At 45.4% G+C, this 24,473-nt stretch overlaps 1 protein-coding gene across 1 annotated transcript in view; it reads left to right on the top strand.

Moving 5' to 3' along the window:
• fws (Conserved oligomeric Golgi complex subunit 5 four way stop) overlaps positions 1-24,473 on the top strand; it is a 79,799-nt gene that overhangs the window by 37,898 nt on the left and 17,428 nt on the right. Inside the window, exons 7-14 of the mRNA XM_080272313.1 lie at positions 489-642; positions 957-1,087; positions 4,264-4,405; positions 4,712-4,934; positions 5,431-5,589; positions 12,640-12,773; positions 14,338-14,471; positions 24,119-24,231. Coding sequence (XP_080128439.1) covers positions 489-642; positions 957-1,087; positions 4,264-4,405; positions 4,712-4,934; positions 5,431-5,589; positions 12,640-12,773; positions 14,338-14,471; positions 24,119-24,231 — 1,190 coding nt within the window. The remainder of the gene's footprint in view (positions 1-488; positions 643-956; positions 1,088-4,263; positions 4,406-4,711; positions 4,935-5,430; positions 5,590-12,639; positions 12,774-14,337; positions 14,472-24,118; positions 24,232-24,473) is intronic.

Genomic DNA, 24,473 nt, shown 5'->3' with positions numbered 1-24,473 from the left:
CTCTCAAGCCAAATAAAGATACCAAGAGTGAAATAAAAGTCACGTCTTTGGATTGTACAGTTTGATGGTGAGGCTATTTTCACCTCTTTTTCATCTGTTTTTAATGGTAGGACTATATACACCCCTTTTATCTATTTCAAATGGTGAGACTATATATTCCCCATTTTATCTCTTCCTAATAGTGAGACTATATACTCCCTGTTTTCATCTTTTAATGGTGAGACTATGTACACTTTTTTATGCTTTTTATCTTTTTCTAATGGTGATACCGGTACTGTGTATGCACTTTTCTTTCATCTTTTAATGATGAAACTGTATATACCACTTTTCCCTCTTTTAATTATGAAACTATATGTTATACCACTTTTTTTTTTTTTTTTAAATTGTTAGATTATATACACCCCCTTTTTCATTTCTTTGATAGTGAGGCTCTGTACACTTTTTTTTTTTTTTTTTTTTTTTTCCAACACTTCACTTCGGCATGACAGGTGGGAACAGCACTGCAGGTATTCCACAACCTGGGTACACTTGTGACTAGTGTGGAGAAAGTATTGGACTCTCTCATTGCACGCCTCAACGCTAGTGTCACCTCAGCTCTTGATGTCCATGCACTTATGCAGATTTCACAGGACACCAGAAAAGGTAAGTTGAAAGAAGTGGGTGAAGGGAAGCAGAAATGAGAAGTGAGATAGCAAAGCAAGGAGAGGTTTAGTAGTGTGAGAGAATGAATATAATGTAAATAAGAGGAGTGATACAGAGGGTAATGTAATTAATTCTTTGCTGTTACTGGCATCTTCCAAGTACTCTGTACTAGCTTGCATTTTTCAGTATACTGTAGTAATGTGAGAGAGTGAAGATACTATAAATGATAAAAGAAAAGAGTAAGAAAATAATTTAAATGATCCTGTGCAGTTACTGGTATCTTCTATATATTTTCACTGACCTGTGTTTTTCAGGAGGTCCAGGTAAGGCAGTGATGCCAGCTCCAGGACAGTCGGTTCAGTTTCGTGCATCTCTCTGGTCCAACCTGGAGAAACTCATGGACGATATATACCATGTGTGTGTCCAGACATCTCATCTCCATAAGGTATGAACATGGATTTTTGTTTTGCAGTTTTTGTATCCAGGAGACTTGTACAACAACCATATCAACCCATCGAAGGGGTAGATGGTGCTCTAGTGGCACAGGCATAGACTATTGATCATAATAAAATTCCCCTACCCCCATCCTTGTTGCTCCCCACACCCCTGGCCCTCCCTTCATTATTGACACTTCCCACACCCTTGGCCCTTTCCTCATCCTTGAAACTCCCCACACCCCTGCCCCTTCCTTCATCCTTGATGCATCCCACACCCCTGGCCTTCCCTTCATCATTGCTCCCCACACCCCTGGCCCTCCCTTCATCCATAATGCACCCCACACCCCTGGCCCTGCCTTCATTCTTGACCCTCCCCACACCCCTGGCCCTGCCTTCATCCTTGACCCTCCCCACACCCCTGGTCCTGCCTTCATCCTTGCTCCCCACACCCCTGGCCCTGCCTTCATCCTTGACCCTCCCACACCCCTGGCCTCCTTGACTCTTCCCACACCCCTGGCCCTGCCTTCATCCTTGCTCCCCACACCCCTGGCCCTGCCTTCATCCTTGCTCCCCACATCCCTGGCCCTGCCTTCATCCTTGCTCCCCACATCCCTGGCCCTGCCTTCATCCTTGCTCCCCACACCCCTGGCCCTGCCTTCATCCTTGCTTCCCACACCCCTGGCCCTGCCTTCATCCTTGCTCCCCACATCCCTGGCCCTGCCTTCATCCTTGCTCCCCACATCCCTGGCCCTACCTTCATCCTTGCTCCCCACACCCCTGGCCCTGCCTTTCATCCTTGGCGTTCCCCACACCCCTGGCCCTGCCTTACATCCTTGACGCTCCCCACATCCCAGGCCCTCCCTTCATCTATGATGCTCCCCACACCCCTGGCCCTCCTTTCATCCTTGGCCCTCCCCACACCCCTGGCCCTGCCTTCATCCTTGGCCCTCCCCACACCTCTGGCCCTGCCTTCATCCTTGGCCCTCCCCACACCCCTGGCCCTGCCTTCATCCTTGGCCCTCCCCACACCCCTGGCCCTGCCTTCATCCTTGGCCCTCCCCACACCCCTGGCCCTGCCTTCATCCTTGGCCCTGCCTTCATCCTTGGCCCTCCCCACACCCCTGGCCCTGCCTTCATCCTTGGCCCTCCCCACACCCCTAGCCCTGCCTTCATCCTTGCTCCCCACACCCCTGGCCTTCCTGCATCCTTGGCCCTCCCCACACCCCTAGCCCTGCCTTCATCCTTGCTCCCCACACCCCTGGCCTTCCTTCATCCTTGGCCCTCCCCATACCCCTAGCCCTGCCTTCATCCTTGCTCCCCACACCCCTGGCCCTGCCTTCATCCTTGGCCCTCCCCACACCCCTGGCCCTGCCTTCATCCTTGCTCCCCACACCCCTGGCCCTGCCTTCATCCTTGCTCCCCACACCCTTGGCCCTGCCTTCATCCTTGCTCCCCACACCCCTGGCCCTCCCTTCACCCTTGGCCCTCCCTTCACCCTTGATGCTCCCCACACCCCTGGCCCTCCCTTCATCCTTGATGCTCCCCACACCCCTGGCCCTCCCTTCATCCTTGATGCTCCCCACACCCCTGGCCCTCCTTTCATCCTTGACGCTCCCCTCACCTTGTCTTTACGCCATCCTTAGTTCTCGATTCTCCCCTCGCCTCTCCCTTGACCCTCCCTCCGTCCTTGATACTCCCCACACCCCTGGCCCTCCATTTAGCCTTGATGCTCCCCTCACTCTTGGCCCTAGGGTTCCTCACCCCTGGTCCTCCCATCTTCTCACATCCCCTCATTGCCCTCCCCTCCCCTAGCCTTTCCTCCCATTCCCCCCCCTCCTCTAAGTTTTTCTCCTCTCCTCTCCTCTAACCCCCTCTCCCATCCTCTCCTCTAACCCCCTTTCCCATCCTCTCCTCTAACCCCCTTTCCCATCCTCTCCTCTAACCCCCTTTCCCATCCTCTCCTCTAACCCACCCTCCCATCAACCCCTTCCCTAACCCACCCTCCCATCACCCCTTCCCTAACCCACCCTCCCATCACCCCCTCCCCTAACCCACCCTCCCATCACCCCCTCCCCTAACCCACCCTCCCATCACCCCCTCCCCTAACCCACCCTCCCATCACCCCCTCCCCTAACCCCCCCTCCCATCACCCCCTCCCCTAACCCCCCCTCCCATCACCCCCTCCCCTAACCCCCCCTCCCATCACCCCCTCCCCTAACCCCCCCTCCCATCACATCCTCCCCTAACCCCCCTCCCATCACATCCTCCCCTAACCCCCCTCCCATCACATCCTCCCCTAACCCCCCCTCCCCTCCCCTAACCTCAACCCCCCCTCCCCTCCCCTCACCTCAACCCCCCCTCCCCTCCCCTCACCTCAACCCCCCTCACCTCCCCTCACCTCAACCCCCCTCACCTCCCCTCACCTCAACCCCCCTCACCTCCCCTCACCTCCCCTCACCTCAACCCCCCTTGCCTCCCCTCCTCCTCCCCCCTTGCCTCCCCTCCTCCTCCCCCCCTTGTCTCCCCTCCTCCTCCCCCCCTTGTCTCCCCTTCTCCCCCCCTTATCTCCCCTCCTCCTCCCCCCCTTATCTCCCCTCCTCCTCCCCCCCTTGTCTCCCCTCCTCCTCCCCCCCTTATCTCCCCTTCTCCCCCCCTTATCTCCCCTCCTCCTCCCCCCTTCCCTCCCCTCCTCACCTTCCTTGCCTCCTCTCACCTCCTCACCCCCCCTTGCTTCCCCTCCCCTCCTCACCCCCCCTTGCTTCCCCTCCCCTCACCCCCCCTTGCTTCCCCTCCCCTCACCCCATCCCCTCCTTCCCTCTCCTCACCCCCCCTTGCTTCCCCTCCCCTCACCCCATCCCCTCCTTCCCTCTCCTCACCCCTCCCCTTACCCCTCCCCTTACCCCTCCCCTTCTTCCTCCCCTCCTTGCTCCCCTCCCCTTCTTCCTCCCCTCCTTGCTCCCCTCCCCCAACCCCCTTCCCCTCCCCTCACCCCTCTCCCCCAACCCCCTTCCCCTGTTCTCTCACTGCCTCCCTTCACCCCCTCCCCTCCCCTTCCCTCCCCTTCCCTCCCCTTCCCTCATCCCCTTCCCCCCTCTCCTTTTTTCACCTTTTTTCACCTTTTTTCCCTCCCTTCACCCTCACTCCCCTCACCTGTCATCCCCCTCACGTCTGCACGTACCTTCAGGTGCTGGCCAAGAAGCGGGACCCAGTGAGTCATGTGTGCTTCCTGGATGAGGTGCAACGGCAGGGCAAGAGTGACCTCTTCACCCGTGTGTGGAAGAACATCACCCGCATCCTGACACAAGAATTCGCAAAGGCAGCACAAGGTAATGTAGGACTGATAATTTTAGTCTATTGGTTTTGTTCTCAAGCTACAGCATTCATGAACTAATGTTAACCTTTTCAGTCCAATAACAAAATATTTTGCAGTTTTTACTCTTGGACAATATTAGTCGGATTAAGAAAAGACCTTTAGTGATCAAATGTTAATGAAGGCTGTATCTAACCTCACCAGTTAGAAAAATCTTCCCAAAGCTGAATAAAATCATGTAGAAATGGCAAAGGTGCAAGAAAATTAAAAATGTAATGTAAAAGTGATGGAGTCAGAGCAGTGTTGTATATCTTATATGTAGAGTCAACCATCATCCGACAATATCTGGAGGTGGACTACCCCAAATTAATCCGACTGTATGGTGATTTGTGGCGGCGGCTGGAAGGCATCAGTGCAGAAATGAGAAACAGTGGTGGTGGCCCTGGAGCAGAGTTGTCACCCCCGGTTACCTCAGGGGATGAACAAGAAGGAAAGAAGTGGCAAGGAACCCAAGAGGAAGATGGTGGTGATGACAAAAATTTTGAGTATGTATCTGTATATTACTTAAGTGCACTGTGCAAAAGCTGTTAGTATGAGACCCAGTAGAAAGAAAAAAGATGGAGAATGGGGAACATAAACTGAGAAGAGTGGTTTTGAGTTACACTGATATAAGGAAGTTTATTGGTTTTGTTGCTCTGGAATATAAACCAGAATAATTTTGTAAGTGCAGATGTAATTTATTTATTTATTTATTTATTTTTTTATTTTTTTTATTTTTTTGTCCAGTATAGTAGTAATATTTTAGTCATGCCTCAGCCAGATATATTACGTAACCTTAGAGAGTGCTCTGCTAGTGGAATGATTAATGAAGGCTGTATCTAACCTCACCTTATCAAAAAAATCTCTACTATACCTTGTAGAAATGCTTGGAAAATATTCAGAAATAATGCAGATGTCACCAGACAGGAAGAGTTAATAGTTTTTTCCATGTTATATCCACCATTTTTTTTTTCTTTTAAACCCTACATTCCCTGTCTCAAGCCCTGAGGAAGCTCTGCGGAGTAGCTTGGTGCCCCTGGAGGAAGCATACCTCTCACGTTGTCGGTCAAGACTCCTGGACCCAGTCAACCTAATGTTTGCCGCCCAGGATGCTCCTCCAGCCAGGGATGAGGTTGATGCACTTATCAAAACAATTACAAGGTTGGGTTATTGAATGTATTGGTGTGATATGCAAGTCAGTCATGTACTACTGTACTGTATTGTTTGTATAAAACATAAATGTCCAGTCCCACATTACTTCCTAAAGGTTCATTTTGTTTCATTTATGAAGGCTCCAACTTGATTCCATGCATTGGCTTTGGTCACCATTGGCCATTAAACATGCCTTTTTTATTTTTTATTTATTTTTTTCCAAAGAAGAAGGTACCAAAGGCCAGGAGCCCACAAACTGTTCCTTCCAAGAAAAAAAGCAAAACAATACAACAGAGAGCCAAATTCAAGATCCGTTCATTTCAAGATGCCTGGACACACTGCGTTTGAAAGACTGGAGATCATATGAAGCAAGAAATACAAACAGAGGGAGACAGTTCCAGAGTTGACATGTTGCATAAGTGAAGGACTGGGAGTAACGATTAACTCTTGCATTAGAGAGTTTGACAGAAAAGGGATAAGAGTTTGTTGATAGATGGGTGCAACACTCCTGTCGTGGTGGTGGAGGGGTGTAAGCAGATAGTTCAGAGGAGCAGTGCCCATTGAAGTAGCAGCCCCTCTTTCCACTGCCTCATCCCTGAGGTCACAGTATGACCTCATCCCAGGTCGTTTTGGGCCTGCCTCATGCAGTCCTACCTGCAACATTCACACCTCTCACTGCACATCCTCCATCCTCTTCACATGCCCAAACCATCTCAATCTGACTCATCTCAACACTAATATAGTATGGTAATCCCCTATTTTTTGGTGGGGGTTAGGTTACCAAAAATACTTCAGGTAGCTAAAACTGCAATCCCTCAAGGTGTTTTGATTTCCATTCACTATTTACTGTAGTGGTAAGTGTATGGAAGCCTGCCAGTGTCAGTGTATTGTATGTAGAATATAAAGTAACCAAATGAAAATTGAAAAGATAACGGAATAACAGAGTAGGTGCAGTATAAATTAGCATCGAATTTGTTAGTACAGGTGGTACCTGACTTACGATCAGGTTACATTCTGAGAAACTAGTTGTAAGTGGAATTTTTCATAAGTCGAAAATGCATTGAATACAGCTAACCAACTGAACATCATAGCTTAGCCCAGCCTACCTTGAATGTACTTAGAAACTTTATATTAGCCTACTGTAGAGTTGGGCAAAATCATTAACACAAAACCTGTTGTACAGTAAAGTGCTGAATACCACACATTATGTATTGAATTCTGTACTGAGACCATCGAATGCAAAAGTCCAAGTTCGCTTGTGATGGCCTTTACGAGCTGGTTCCTGAACAGTTCACCATCAGGATGATTCGCTGCCACAACAAAAAAAAGACAAGTCACTGTCTAGACAATTCGTCATTGGACGATTCCCTGTCAGTAGGCAGAAAATCTCAAACTTACATACAGGTAACTCGCACGGAACACGTGGGTTTCGTTCCTACCGTGCCGTGTTAGGTGCGAAATCGTGTATTTTTCAACTACTCCGTATTTTGCTCCCTAGACCCCCCAAATGTTTTGTTTTGCTGTTATCTGTAACTGGTAATCACTAGAAAGCACTTTAAGTGGTTAGAAGGTTTATTTAATGGTATAACTCACAAATACAGTACTCCAGAGCAAAACTTCAACACACAAATACTGTACGTAAACACAAGGAAACATTCCGACGCCGATCATAGGTAATCATATAAATCAGGTTAACTGGTACCAGTGCTTAAACTTACAAGTACATACCAGAACAGTACATATTTAACTTAGAAATGCAGTACTGTGATATCGAATGATTTCAGTACATAATCTGTTAGGAATGGCTGGGAAAAAAAAATGTTATGAATACATTTTCACCTTTTTGATATATGTTTATGGTAGTTTCGAGTTATTTTTTACGTTATCGTTGTGCCCATGCTTGGAAAAGGGAGCGAAAGAGTTGAATTTTCAGTCCTAAATGAGAAAACTGCACGTCCTCCAAGGCTAGACTCTGCCACGGGAGATTAAAGTGGAGGGTCAGTCCGATTAGCAATAAGGAAGGTGTGTCACAACTTCCAGCTCCCACACCGCGAGAATGGCTAAGAATAGAATCGTAGTGCAGTTTCAGAACTAACAATAAGTCTGATTATTACGAATACAGATACAAAGCAGAAATAAATACGTTTACAGACGGGGAAAACGTACTTCTTCCGTCATAACTTGTTCATCTTTCTCTATCATTTTACGTTCATCTTTATCATTTTACCTTGTTATTTTCGCAATATATATTGCTGTCTCGTAAACAGGGTGGTTGATTGTGTTTTGCAAGGGAGGAAAAAGGTTGTATTTTCTGTCTGGGTCGAGATAATGGGTGTAACTATGTGTGGTTAGGCATAGCCACGAGCGAAAAAACCGTACATCCACTCCTCACGATAGCAGGTGGTGAACTGACAGATGATACTTGAGTCTGAGAGGGTGAAGTCAAGGTCAGTCTCATGTCCCAGATTTTCGTTCACTTCCCGAAAGTTTTCACAGTTTTCTACAAGTTGCAATGCATCAAATGATCCAAACCATTACAGCAAACCTGAGCAAATAGGTAAAGATACCAAGACAAAAATGTATTTTTCTCTGATTATAAGTCTTTAACGAACAAACAAAAATGGCAATATTCCGACACCGATCATGGGTAATCATATAAATCAGGTTAACTGGTTACAAGGCTTTATATAATGGTTTAATTGCTTACAAGTACATACCAGAACAGTAAATATTAAACTTATAAATACAGTACTGTAGAAAAGCAGTACAGTAAGAGTTTAACGAACAAACAAAAAAGGCAATATTCCGACGCCGATCATGGGTAATCATATAATTCAGGTTAACTGGTTACAAGGCTTTATTCAATTATTTAACTTTATTTAAGTGCTTACAAGTACAGTACATACGAGAACAGTAAATATTTAACGTACAAATACTGTACAGTACTGTGGAAAAAACGAACAAATAAAAAAGGCAATATTCTGACGGCTATCAGGTAAACTAGTTATAAGACTTTATTTCTTGCTTTAACGTTATTTAATAGTACTTTAAGTTGCACATAAACTTACCAGAACAGTACAGTACTGTAAATATTTAACTTACAAATACTGTGCTACTGTACTCGGGAATGTCTCACTCACTGAATAATTTCCCGCCTAGATCGTCACATAATCAAAACAAACCGCGCGCTGCAGTGACGTTCGAGGATTTGATCTTTCAAAGGCCTCTCCTGCGTTAATTTGTAGTTTTCATAATGGTTTTTTAATCTTACGTTGTCTTATATGTATCCCAGCCCTTACCGTGTATAATTGCGAGCGCGTTCCGTGAGATCGTGTTCCGTGCGAGTTACCTGTATTTATATACATGTAACATTTATGTTATTTGTGTACTGTACAGTAATTTTAATGTTTACCGATCGTTCATTTAAAGTTATTAGACAGTTAACACTTTACCATTCCTACTATGCATAGCTTTTCTACCCTGCTTCCATGCCGAGGGTGGGTTGCCCACAAAATGAAGCTGTGTTGCTCTTGGGGGTTCTGCGCATTTGTTGCTCATGTGCTGCACAAAATGTGTATACACTTTTTCTAGGACATAGTACAGAACCTTTTTTTCATATAGATAGATAGATATAGATATCTCATCTCATCTCATAAGCCGTTTGGGTGTCCATTGCAGGACCGGACTATCCCGACCGAAGTGGGGCCGATACAGCCAATGTATCTCTACCAAGTGGCATAGGCTGTCTGGTCGAGATTGTATGTAGGGTGAGAAGTGCTTGTAAGTGTAACTGTAGTGTTGGAGTGGCTTTGGATGTGTGTGTAGTCTGTGAACTAAGTGTAATCGGCCTGCGCGAGCCAACTGGGTGCAGGCATACTTTACAGTATGCGACATGGGTTCAACAACAGCACCCCTTGTGTCCGCCAATGCAGTACGTGGCCAGAAGAATGCTCCCAAAGTTTATCACCCTGGCGGGGCGCGAACCCTTGTTCTTCAGTGTACGAAAATGCACACTTTACCACTACCACAGAGGCTCCATATATATAGATATAAATATTTATTTGTATATATATATACTGTATAAGATATATATATATATATATATATATATATATATATATATATATATATATATATATATATATATATATATATACAGTATATATATATATATATACATATACTGTATCTGCCTATCTATCTATTGCCAGATGCCTCAATCCCGTTTGGGGTGGCCACAAACAAATCGCCTCCAAGTCGCCCTGTCCTCCGCCATTTCACTGCCCTGCTCCCAACTCTCACCCCCCTCTCTCATATACCTCTCCACCCCATCCCTCCATCTCATCATCGGCCTCCCCCTCCCTCTTCCCCCCTCCACCTCACTCACATACACTCTCTTCGTCAGTCTTTCACCCTCCATCCTCTCCACATGGCCAAACCACCTCAGTGTGTTCCTCATAACGCTTCCTATCACATCCACATCAACACCACAACGCTCCTTTATATTCTCATTCGTCAGCCTGTCTCTCCATGTGACTCCACAGGCTCCTCTTAAATAACTCATTTCCACTGCTCTCACTCTTGACTTGTGTCTAAACAACGTCCAAGCTTCACTTCCATACGTTAGAGTTGGTATCACAATACTGTCATGTAGTAACTTTTTCACTTCCATGCTCACTTCCCTGTTTCTTATCACTGCTTTCAAAGAACCAGCAACCTTTCTTCCCTGCTGTACCCTTTCAAGCACTTCACTCTCCAAACCTCCATCCTTACTAGTCACATTACCCAAGTACTTAAACGTACTCACATTTTCCAATTCCTCACCATCCAACCTTGCTGTACATTCACTGACTTCGCCTCTCTCAAAGACCATCACTTTACTCTTCCCTACATTCACCTTTAGATTCCGTTTCTTATACACTTTCCCAAACTCATCCACCAAGCCTTGCAGCTCCCCTTCGTCTTCACTCAACATCACAGTATCATCTGCAAACAACAGTACAGGGAGTTTCCAAACACTATCCTCTCTCACCAGGGACACTCCAACATCTGCATATATATTATATATATATACAAGTACTTCTCACGTCCTTGTGGCAAACTGCACATGGCCACTCTCTCTCTACTTTGACTGTACTGCCACCAACCCTAGATACCATCACTTTTGTTTTATCTGCATTTACCCTTAAGCCCTTGTGCCTCATACCATCTCTCCACTTTCTAAATCTTTCCTCCGCCTCCCTTTCATTCTCTGCAATCAACACCAAATCATCAGCATACAACAACTCCCACAGAAGTCCGTTTCTGAAGTCACGTGAGAGGGCTTCAAGTATCATGATAAACAGCATGGGACTCAAAACTGACCCCCTGATCCACACCAGTGTTCACGGAAAACTCATCATTCAAATCTCCATTCACTCTTCCCTGGGTGCCAGCACCCATATGCATGCCCATAACCACCCTAACCAGCCACTCCTCCAACCCAAGCTTTCTCATTGCCCACTTCACCACCTCTCTAGGGACTCTGTCAAAGGCCTTTTCCAAATCAACAAAAATGAAATACAGATCCCTTTTCTTCCCAATATATTTCTTCTGAAGCTGTCGAACAATGAATATGGCATCAGTGGTCCCTCTGCCTGGCATAAACCCAAACTGCATCTCGTCAATATTCACTCTTTCTTTAATCATACCTTCTAGAACTTTCTCCATTACCTTCATTATCTGATCTAAAAGCTTTATACCACTATAATTTCCTCTTTCCAGGGCATCACCCTTCCCTATGTACAATTATTACACTCTTCAACCAGTCATCTGGGACAACACACACACATATATAATCATATTTATCAGATCAGTGACTAACCTGACCAAAAGAGTTACGCAACGCAAAACACTTTGAATTGTACAGCAGTACATTTGTGTATGCTGAAGACCAAATACAACTTGTATCCAATAAGGCCTAGTGGAACAAACATTTTTGTATCGTCAGCTCATCACAAGTCTCCAAACGTGGTGGATGAGCCAAAGAAGAAACCAGAGGTGATCGACTACTACAGCATCACCAAAAGCAGGGTCGATAGTTTGGACAAACGGATTGGCACTTAGAGTGTAAAATATAGCAGCAAACGATGGCATTTGGTAGCATGGTGCAGTTTGCTTGGTCTTGCCTGCTACAACATATTTGTACTATACAAGGAAGTCTTCCTATCGTACATGAGGAACAAAAGTCATGTATGCTGTATATTCTCGCGGAATTGGGAGTAGAACTGAGTGAATGATATCGTGGTTGAAGGATGCGACAGTCGGAGGCCTCAAGTGGTCGGGATCCATCTGAAACTGGCAGAAAAAGATCCAGATGTGCATTTTGTCCACAAATGAATGACAAGAAAAATAGCCAGAAGTGTGCAGTGTGCAGCATATTCATATGTCTTGTGTCTTGTACACAGCATAACAAGATGCTCTTTGTGCTAGAGTATTGTTATGTGTTGATGGATACTGGAGTGCTCTGATTTTTATAAGTTCAAAAAAACTGTTTGTATTGATATAAATTTCTTTTACGGTGATTCTAAATTGCAAATAATTTCTGGTTATATTGAAGAGAAGACCTGAGAAAATCAGCCAGATATTAGTAAAATGCCACTGGAATCAATTTGACACCCCAGTCATGCACAAGTGAATAGTGAAATTTCCATGCATCCACGAGTTAATATATTTGAAGGAAGGTAATGGGAATGGATATTGTCATGGGTACATCTATATTTTTTTAATCGATTGAATAGAAATAAAGAATCCGCAATGCAACAAATCACTTAACGTCACAGAATTGAGGATGTACTGTCTAGCTAAGATTGTATTGAGTGAAGTAAGGTGGGATAATAGATTGTAAGTGTACTGTATATCATGAACATACTATACCAAAAGTATCACAGAAGTTGATGCTTTGGCATACAGTAATAAGATTTTGGTTGTAATAGCCAGTTATAGTCTTAGTTGTTTGTGTACCAAAAGAGTAGTAGTGTTAAGAGTAACAATAATTTAGCTTGATTCCATGTCTCCTAGTGAATTGAACGTGTCAGCAGTGGATCGAGAATTGAGCAAGACTGTGGCTCGCAATGTGGCAGAGTCTCTCCAGCTTTTCTGTCTGAAATGCCGCCAGCTGGTAGACACTTCAGGAGAGGCCAGCCAGGTTATTGGTGGGTGCCATTTTTTATTTTTTCTACATTGTTTTCATACTATACTCACAATTCTGGTGAAGATGATCTCTTAGTATTATTTTATAACTTCAACTGGCCGGTAAGTACCATAGAATTGCAGGGATGCTAAGGAATCTGGCCACCACCAAGTAGTGGTCAGAAAGTCCACTCCCCCAGCCTCTATAAGCTCTTGCATCCATTACACATCTTCACATCCTTTCATCCACACACACATAATCAGTCAATGCCTTCCCGTCATTCAGTTCACCACCCACCCTTCTCATCACTTGCCATGTATACCTGTGGATTATTTTGTGCATGAAGAGGGTATTGGCTATCACCAACCCCCTCCAGGCACAAATGTCCACTAACGCACTGCCATTCTTATCCATCTCAGCAGGCACACCCCACTCACCATCTATTCCATCCACTGTCACATTCCCTACTTTACCATTCATATCACCAATCAAAAACACTCTCTCATTCCTTCTAGACTTTTCCATGCACACTTCCACATTTGTCCAGAACTCTTCTCTCACTCTGCTTGCACAATCTTGCGTTGGCTCATACACGCACACAATTGCTCACATTTGTGTATACTGTATGTATATATATATATATATATATATATTTCTCTACCACTCATTACTAGTTATGCACTCTCAAGGTAATTTTCTGTTTGTCAGTACTTGTCTTTGGTCTTACAAAACTAAAACAATCCAGAACAACTTTGTATACGTATAGTGTCACTTTCACTTTCAATAATGTTTAATGCACTGCAGTGTCACTCATCATTGACCTCATACACTAAAAACTAAATACTAAACCAGATGTATACACATATTTACAATCTTTTTGACTTTTAGAAACATTTGGAGGTATGGTAGGCATGGAAGCACTACCATACAAAGGCCGATCTTGCACTTAGGACACAGTCACACTCCAGCTTTTGCTTTTATTTTCCTGACTTCCTTCTCCTCCTATTTGGAGTCACTGTCAGAAGTGTCACTGGGTGGTAGTTGTTACCACTTGGGTGGCTGGGTGCACTTCCATCCTGGTTGGGGAAATGGGGTATTTCGGAGAAACAAGCAATATCCTCACTCCACAGTGGCCAGTGGGTGACTGAGTGATGTAACACCAGGAGGCAGTCTGGGGGAGATCTGCATGATCCATTCATTGAGCATAAGCAGAAGTTAGGCAGGAATAATAGAGCATGAAAATGCAAAATTTCCCATGATATTCTGGAAGGATTGTTGCAGCTGCCCTCAGTCTTTTCAGAAGGGCTTTTACAGTCGAAGGGTTAATGATGGTAGTGATACAATTTTAAGAGTAGATGGATATCTGAGTGAGTAGTTACCAGTGTTGGAATGAGACATAGGTGTGTGGATGGGGTCACAAGGGAAGTTGAAACTTGAGCTGATACTTAAGAGATCTGAGTGTGGAGACTGCAGGGGGATTGTGTACATTGAACCTACATAGAATTTGTAAGTGCATGGACTTTTTCAGTATTTATCGCACCTTGAAGCACTTCTTCTATAGTTTGTTATCCATGCCCACCTGACAGGTCCTCCTACCCCAGCGCAGACATTGAATGCAGCCATAGTGAACCAACTGCTGTATGTGAGGAGTCAGGTGGAGCGTACTGCCTCGGCCACACTTGCTCACCTCCCCACACCAGTCACTGAGACACTCCTCCAGGTCGGTATAATATCTTAGTTTATCTTCGACCAGAACTATTCTGGTCATGCAGGTGGCATGTGGACTACATTGTCAAGACTATTCTGTTTTCAATTCTTTATGAACACACACACACACACACACACACACACACACACACACACACACACACACACACACACACTGGTCCAGTGGTAACGTTCTCGTTTGCCAACTGGTGGACGGGAGTTCGCGCCTCGCTGAGGTTGCAAAAAGTTTCACTGATGAAGTGGGTGGTTACTGTCCCCCTTGAGCAAGGGAATGTGTGTGTGTGTGTGAAGGTCACAGCCTTGCCCTTAGATCGGACTATATGAGCTCTCAGCTCCCTTCCGGGAAGGTAAAAAGCTGACGATCACAACCATCAAGTGATAATGACCAACCCTGTGAATTAAAAAAAAAAATTACACACACACACACACATTCTCTCTCTCTCTCTCTCGTTAACCCTTTAACCGCGGGTGTCATTCCAGAATGACATTGACAAAACTGGACCAAACCGCGGGTGTCATTCTGGAATGATCGTGAATATTTTGAACACCACGTGTTTTCCCGGCACGCAAAGTGTCTCACGCAAGAGTAGCTGTCGAGTTCTTTCACGCCAGCCATCCCACACCTCCCTCCTCCAACCCCGAGGGGGACCCCCCCACCCCTGCCCTGACCCGCATCAGTCAGTATCTGTCCAGCTCTGTGCGTGATAATGGCGCTCCGTCCAGACTCATCGTCGCTCGCTTCCTCCTCTACAATGATTAGTGCTAGTGTTCCCTCTACCTCTACACCGGTAAAGGAACTGCCGACGGCGAGGCAGAAGAGGTTGAGCACTCCTGAAATTAGAACTGAGCTGGACAAAACTGTAAGTACTACTCTTGATTGTGGCAGTGAAAGTGACACACTCACAGCAAGCAGTGATGATTTGGCAGTGATTGGTGGTGAACCATTTTCCATTGATAGTGACAGTGATGAAAGTGATCGTGTTGTTTCCCCCCCACCACCCCCAACTTACTCTGGGAAAGGAAAGGCTCCTATGGGCAAATCTGGTATTGCACGTGGGAAGGGAGTGAAGCGCAGGCTCACGTCTCCCACACCAGGCCCTAGTAAGCATTTCCCATCAATTTCCCGTTCCCCTAGCCCTATTGCCCTCACATCATCATCATCATCATCATCATCTGTCGTGCCCTCTCTTCAGTCTACATCATCTGAGGAGTACGAATTCCCAAAGCCTGCAAAGCGAGGGAAGGCAGGCCGTGCAGGCAGGGCAGGCAGGCCTAGAACAAAGGGGATGCGTGGCAGTTGGAGGGCAAAGCTGGGCGATAAGCGAGGTGATAAGCGGGGTAGAAAGGATCAAGTTTCACCATGCACCAGGTCAGAAACCCCCCCGCCTGCCCCCCGCTCAGCTCCCTCACCCTCGCCACCCCCCCACTCACCGCCCCCGCACTCACCCCCCTCCCCGTTGCCTCCTGCCTCACCCCCCCTCCTGCTCGCCTCCTGCCTCACCTCCTGCCTCACCCATTGCCTCCACCTCAGCACCTTCTCATGGGGAAACGAGTGCAATGCAACCTGCCACTGCCACTGAACCATGCACAGGGAAAGTGGATGCATTTGTTTGGTCTGACGGTGCAGATTTTCAGCCTCACAATCCACCGTTTGATATGACAAATGCTGGAATACAGCCTGCCTTCCCATGCAACGCAGGAGATGACTTTGTTGACTACTTCCTGGCCTTCATGGATGATTAAATCGTGCAGCATGTCAGCGATGAGACCAATAGGTATGCAGCTCAGTGTGCAGCAGAAGGGCTGGGACCTATTGGCTCACCAAAGCAAGTGTCGTGGTTGCCTGTCGGAATCAGAGAGCTGTATGTTTTTTTTGCCCTAATGTTTCTGATGCCCCATATAAAGAGACATGAGTTGGAGGAGTACTGGCTCGTGGATGACATTACTACTATCCCAATATTCGGGAAGTATATGTCACGGGATCGGTTCCGACAGCTGCTTGGATACCTGCACTTCGCTGACAATGCAAACCCGTCCCAAACTGACCCTTTGTGGAAAGTGAGGGATTTTCTCAACAGGATTAGGGATCGATTTATGCGATTTTTCCGGCCTATGCAGAAAGTCGTCATAGACGAATCCCTGGTATTGTTCAGAGGACGTCTCAAATTCATGCAGTACATCCCCAGCAAACGCCACCGCTTTGGGATAAAGTTCTTTGTGCTGTGTGACTGTGAGATGGGGTATATCCTTGATTTTGTCATCTACTCTGCTAGCACAATGGATGTGAACAGAAAAGACCCCCTTGGCTTCTCTGGCTCCGTTGTAAAAGTGCTGATGGAGAGGTATTTTGGTGGTAATCATGTGCTGTACACAGACAATTACTACACAGCACCGAAACTCTCCAAATACCTTGCTGAACACGGCATTGGCACTGTTGGCACTGTACGGAGCTATAGGAAAGAGTGGCCAAGTTTCCGAAGCATCATCATCATCCAAGGGAGATGTTCACCTGAAGAAGTCAGACAAGCTTCTTGCGATCAGGTGGCATGACAAGAAGGTCGTGAATATGATCAGCACCATCCACAAGGGGGAATTGCAGAGAACTGGGAAGGTCAGCTACAGGACGGGAGAGCCAATCATGAAGCCTGATGCCGTCATTGATTACAATGTCAATATGAGACTTGTTGATAAGTCTGATATGATGATTGGCGAAATCGACTGTCTCAGGAGAAACACCCGATGGTACAGGAAGGCTTGCCTGCACATGCTCGATATGTGCATGCTCAACGCCTTCATTCTCTACAAGACACAAGTCGGGGGCATAAGGCAACCATCACTGAGACAGTTTTCCAAGACTGTCGTGCAGCAGCTACTTGCACGATTTGGTCAGGTGATGGCATTGATCCCGAGGCGACACTCTTACACACAACCTGACCGTCTTGAGTGCCGCAATTACATGAGCCGGCACCAGCTTGTGAAATTGCCTCTTACAGCAGGCAGCAGGTTGTCACAGGGCCGCTGCAGAGTATGTTCTAACACCACACGGAGGCCTAGGACGAGAAAAATGAGCACACACCAGTGCCTGGAATGCCAAGTCGCTCTATGTGTAACTCCGTGCTTTGCCGAGTACCACTCTCTGAGTAAATACTGAAAGTGACAGTGATATATAGTGATGCGACAGTGACGTGCTTTGCCAATAATTGTATAATGGATAATGTAGTAATAAGGGATATTTTGCCTAGAAAAAAATGTAAATATTGGCCAGTATAATAAGTGATATTGTAATAAGAGAATCTGCGGCACTTGTGTAATTCTGCAGCACTTGTGTAATTCTGTGATGCGCCAGTGACGCAATATAGTAATAAGTGCAGTGTAAATATAATGTATATTGCCCAGATTATATGTAAAATAATATTAGAAGTTAGAAAGAATGAAAAGATCGCATGAAACGTCAGTGAGCGGGTGCCGCCGCAGTGAAGTGAGGTGCAGCCGCAGTGAAGAGCGGGTGCAGCCGCAGGGAAGTGCCTTTTACCTACCTCAGTGAACACAGAGTGGGTGTTTATCGTATGTACAGTGTTCATATATGTTTATATTACTATTATGAGAGAGTGGTTGGCATTTGGTACTGGTGTGTGGGGCATAAAATAGTTATTTCACACCCCTCACTTCTAACGGCTCTCCCCGTCCTGTGAAAGTCAACAAAGTCATGAAACCTACATCAATGGAAAGCTGAAGGTTAGTACTTTCTAATGGTACCTTATTTTTTTCTCTAGCTTTATTCTGTGCAGAGTTATTAAGGTTTAAAGGTTTGTTTACATTTGGCTGAAACCCCCGCGGGAGAGGACAGTCAGACCAAAACAATACCCGCGGTTAAAGGGTTAAAGCCGTATGTGAGTAACTGAGGTACCTTTGCAAGTACAATACTCTTTCCTACTTTATGAGAATATGGGCGGCACATTGCGCCATAAACTGCAAAAATGCAAAGTAGGCGCCATAGAAAAGCATGTATTAAAGGGTGTATGATGGACACCCCACCTGAGTTACAAATTTCTCACCTCCATTATTCTCAATTTTTTTTATTTACAGTTATATACTGCATTACAGGTACTCATACATGCAGTATATAAGTATATTTCCTGCAAGAAAGATAAGCATGACCATTTAAAAAACTATCCATCTATCTATCTATAGCCCGACGCCCTAATCCCACAAAGAGTGGCCGCAGACATAATGCCTCCAAGTCACTCTGCCACTCACCATTTGACTACCCTCCCCCCAACTCGCCCCCCCTCCCTCATATACCTCTCATCTCCATCCCTCCACCTCATCCTTGGTCTACCCCTCCCTCTCCCTCCCTCCACCTCACCTACATACACCCTCTTAGTCTTTCATTCTCCATTCTCTCCACATGTCCAAACCACCTCAGTGTATTTCTCCTAATCTTCTCAACCACATCCACATCCACCCCACAACGTTCCTTCACTTCTTCATTCGTCAACCTGTCCCTCCATGTCACTCCACATGCTCCTCTCAAGTAACTCATTTCCACTACTCCCACTCTTGACTTGTTCCCCTTTTGCAAAGTCCATGCCTTTCTTCCATACGTCAGGGTAGGGATCACAATACTATCATGCAGTGACTTCTTAACTTCCATACTCACCTTCATATTTTTCATCACTGCTTTCAGTGAACCAACAACCTTCCTTCCCTGCTGTACCCTTTCACGCACTTCATCCCCCAAAGTTCCATCCTTACTCATCACACTACCCAAGTACTTGAATGCACTCACACTCTCCATATCCTCACCATCCAGCCTCACTGTACATGCTTTGACTTCATTCCTCTCAAACACCATAACTTTACTTTTGTTTACATTAACTTTCAGCTTCCTCGTCCTACACACTGTCCCAAATTCATTCACCAAACCTTGCAACTCCCATTCATCTTCACTCAGCAATACTGTATCATCAGCAAACAGCAACACTGGAATCTTCCAAATCTCACCCTCATTCATTAGAGCCACCCCCACATCCACTGCCCTACCCTGCACCTCCTTTACAACCCCATCCATGTATATACTAAACAGCCATGGAGACATCACACAACCCTGTTTCAGTCCCACATTGAGATCAAAGAACTCACTCAGCTCACCATCCACTTGCACCGTAGCCCTAGCTCCTTCGTACATACTCTTCACAGTATTCAGCAATTTCCCATCCACTCCATATATTCTTAATACCTTCCACATACCTTGCCTATCTATTCTGTCATAAGCTTTCTCCAAGTCCATGAAGGCAGCATACACTTTCTTTCCCTTCTCTAGATACTTCTCCACTAAACATCTTAGAACAAATATCTGATCTACACACCCTTTTCCCTTCCTAAATCCCCCTTGTTCTTCTCCAACTAGCTCCTCTGTCATATCCCTAACCCTATCAATGAGTATTCTGCCATATATTTTACCAGTCACACTAAGAAGGCAAATACCCCTATGGTTACCACATACTTCTCTCTCCCCTTTTCCTTTATATAAAGGAACAATTATACCTGATTTCCAGTCCTCTGGAACCCTTCCCTCTTCCCAAGCCAATCTACACAACTTCCATATCAACTCCACAACAATCTCACCCCCATACCTCACAATTTCACAACACACTCCATCAATTCCTGGGGCCTTTCCCAACTTGATCTTCTTCATTGCTTCCAATACTTCAGTCCTACTGATCTCTTCCTCCCTCCTCTCATCTCTTCTTCTCCCAGCCATTCTCCAACCACTTATACTCGCACTGCTGTCACTCTCTACATTCAACAAATCCTCAAAGTGCTCCTTCCATCTCCTCAATTTCTATCTTCTCCACCAACAATCTATTTTTCCTATCTTTCACTCCCCTACTATTTCCCCTTTCGCACTCACTGCATTACTTTCTTTACCCCCTTCCAAAACAATTTCTTACTCTCCCTCCATTTCACACTCAGATTCCTCCCAAACTCTTCATCCACTTTTTTCTGACTCTCCTTCACCAGTCTCTTCACCACCCTTCTCCTACTCACATATACCTCTCTCTTCTCTCTCTCATCTTCTCCCCTACCTCTATTCGCTAACCATTCACTATATGCCTTCTTCTTTTGTTCCACAGCTTGTTTCACCTCATCTTTCCACCATGCTGTCCCTTGCACACCCTTGCACCTCCTCCTCACTCCACAAACCACCTCACACACTGCGCCTATCTCTTCCGTAAATATCTTGCATAGGTCTTCCACCCCTTCCATCTGCTCTAGCTCATACCTTCCCAATCTTTCTTCCACTATGCTCTTATACTCTGCCATTTTCTCACTATCTTGCAAATTCTCCACTCTTCTCACAGGAGCTGTTTCCTCCTGTCTTCCCCTTTGTCTCCTCAGCCATTTTCTTTGCAGCTTTACCTTGGCCATCACAAAGTGATGGTCCGAGACTCCATTCCTCTGCCCTCTTGCATCCAACACTTGTATTCTCATTCGCCCATCCACACACACGTAGTCTGTCACTGCCTTTCGTTCAACAAGTTCACCATCCATCCTCCTCATTACTCTCCATGTATACCGGTAGATCATCTTATGTCGAAAGTAGGTGTTTAAAAAAACAAAAAACAAAAAGGCACTTAGTACCTTGACTGAGCTTGCTGGGAAGGAGGGAGGAAGTATCCATGGCTGTGGTGCCCTACTGTGGCCCCGTAGGGCCTCCATCGTCATTTTCACCGTCTTTGCTGATATAATGGAAACATCCACCTCCTGCCGTTGGATCTCTGTTTCGCAAACTAGTGACGGCTGTAATTTTTTGTACAATAAAGTACTGTATAGGTAACATTAGTTAATATGTTTGTCCTGAAATTGGGTCACTAGGGATGCATGGCATATCATATACTGCAAAAATTCAACTCAAATCTGTTGTCTGTCAGAATCCCTCAGTAGCTACTTCGATGGATAAAACACGAAACAAACTTAAATATCTTCGGGCTGGGCCCTAACCATAGGCCTGCTGTGTATACAGTTGCTTACATTGCATGTTATTACAGTAGTTTGCGTTTCATCTTGTTTGCGAGCCGCACTAGGGAAAATTTTATCCATCCATCCATCCATCATCCAGTCCTATGCTGCCCCATGAGGAGCATAGGAGCCCAAGGCTAGGCAAGTTGGTCCTCACATTTAAGATGAGAGTGACCAGTCTCACACATCCCTGATTGGCATTACGTGAGCAATAAACCCCAACCATCCTTTGGATATAAACCTGCACAGGCTTAATCCAGTGCCTTAATAACCCACTTACCCACTAAACCACCAGGTGCCATAATTTGGTCATGTGGCACCATCCACTCAATCAGTGTAATGCTGCTCTCGGGTGTCTGCCCTGTCCTCTCCTCCATCCTTCTTTCCATCCATCTTCTTTCTTTCCTTCATTCTTTCCTCGTCCTTCTGCCTACGGGTGACTTTACACTCCCTCTTCTGTCTTTCATTCCTTCATTCTTTCCTCTTCCTTCTGCCTGTGGGTGACTCTACACTGAGTGACAAGCCAAATGGTTTCCTGTACACCAGGAAACCATTTACTACACTGGGTGGTAACCATATACGGTAATCAAATTTTGGCGCCTGGTGGTTTAGTGGGTAATTATTGCACTCCAATTGGATTGAGCTGGTGAAGGTTTATATCCAAGGGGTGGTTGGGGCTTATCGCTCACGTAATGCCACTCAGGGTTGAGTGAGGTTGGTCACTCTCATCTTAAATGTCAGGACCAACTGCCTAGCCCTGGGCTCCTACGCTCCTCATAGGGCAACATAGGATTGGTTGATGGATGGATGGATAGTTACCACCCAGTATAGTAAGTGGTTTCCTGGTGTACTGGAAACCATTTGGCATGTTACTTAGCGTAGAGTCACCCATAGGCAAAAGGAAGAGAAAAGAGTGAAAGAAAGAAAGACAGAAGAGGGAGTATAAAGTCACCTATGGGCTGAAGGAAGAGGAAAGAATGAAGGAAAGAATGAAGGAAAGAAAGACAGAAGAGGAAGAGAGGAAAGGGCAGACACCCAAAGCAGCACTACTCAGGGATGAGTGAGGCTGGTCACACTCATCTTAAATATTTGGACCAACTTGCCTAGCCTCTGGTTCCTATGCTCCTCGGTGGGTGGCATAGGAATAGATAGATGGATAGATAAAATTTTCCCTAGTGCAGTTCACACACCAGACAAAATGCAAACTAATAACACACAATGTAGGCAAGTGTACTGTGTACACAATAGGCCTATGGTTAGGGCCCAGCTTAAATATTTTAAAGTTTGTTTCGTGCTTTATCCGTGGAAGTAGCCTCTGAGAGATTTTGACAGACAACAGATTCAAGTTGAATTTCTCCAGTATATGATATGCCATGTATCCCTAGTGACCCAATTTCAGGACAACCATATTAATTAATGCTAGCTACAGAAAATGCACAAAGTTGCCACTAAACCAGCCAAGCTAATGTCATCCCATGGAGCAACATGAATCAGTTTAATAGCAGAAATAAATAAAAGAATAAGAGAAAAACAAGACATTTCTAGGTCTACCAGTAAATGTAATACTATACTGTATACAGTAAAAGTCCTCTCATTTGGCATGTGGTCTTACAGTATTTCTGGTCTTTTGCCGGCTTTCATAAGTAGTCCCATTACGAAAGTTCTCTGCTCTTCCGGCACATATGTTGAGCCGATCGGCAACTGCAGTGGGGTTGCTGGCTCGCCGCTGTTACCCATACTGGTACCCATGCCATGCACCCATAGTTGCCAGTTTGGTGCTAGCTTTTCATAATAATTGAGCGCCAATAAATATTAGATTTTTGTCAACATCTGGCGCATTTTGAAGTCCAATTTAGCATGAAAGTTTGAAGTTCATCTATAGCTTTGCGCATTGTAAAGCTGAGCTTAGCACTTTTGAAGATTTCTGCTTGCCAACACTGCATGCAGTCAGTCAATCATCATGACTGGTGAGTGTCTGGCTTTGTGAGCAGGACTTTTCAAAAGATTGGATACTTTGTCATGCTATTTTACAGTCATTCTCTTGTTCTCGTGTTGTGCTATGGCCTCTACTGGTGGAAAGCCTACTGGTGTTGTGAAAAAATGCACCCGTAAGGTGCTGACTATCACCAAGAAGATTGATTTATTGAAAAAATTGGTGGTGGGTGTTCCTAGGAAGAAGATAATGGAAGATTTTAGTGTGAGCTCTTCCGCTGTATGCATACTGTACAGCCTTAAAAAACAGAAGTCCGACTTAGTGCTTAGAGTTGACCAGTAATACTCTTTAGACAGTGAGATTGCATTGGAGTGACTGACCATGATTGCTAGAAACTTTCTAGCATATTTTCCCAGTCGTCCGGCAGTTTCTGCTCTTTTGGAAGGTTTTCCTGATCATCTGGCAGTTTCTGCTTTTTCGGCACCTGTTTGGTCTGGAAGATGCCAAATGAGGGGACTTTTACTGTACTGTATATCAGTAACGGTGGGTAGGTACATATTTAAAGAAATTTTTAGACAAACTGGGTGATAACTTGTACTAAAGCTAATTAGCCATAGAAATGAAAATACAGCATTGGATACAATGCAATTTACAAATGCTGTATAGCAACTTCCTCCTCTCAGGCTCTGCCTTCCATTGACAACGTGATGGGGTCAGCTGTGCAGCCCCTGATGTCCTCGCTGACTGATGCTGTAGAAGCCATCATCCTTACCATGCACACCGAGGACTTCTCAGGGTGAGCTTACAAATACAGGAGCAAAGAAATGAAAATGTTGCTTCATGTATGTATATATATATAGGGATGCTGTGGCTTTGTCATCCATCACTTGTGATGTGATCAACATTTGATTTTGTTGAAAACATGAATAAAAGGACACATCATCATCATCATCATCATCTAATCCTGTGTTGCCCCATGAGGAGCGTAGGAGCCCATGGCAAGGCAAGTTGGTCCTGACATTTATTATGAGACTGACC

This window comes from Coenobita brevimanus, chromosome 6, assembly GCF_032717465.1.
Source record: "Coenobita brevimanus isolate Jiangsu-jjx chromosome 6, ASM3271746v2, whole genome shotgun sequence".
Taxonomy (NCBI): Eukaryota; Metazoa; Arthropoda; class Malacostraca; order Decapoda; family Coenobitidae; genus Coenobita; species Coenobita brevimanus.
This window is presented reverse-complemented; position numbering and strand designations above follow the sequence as displayed.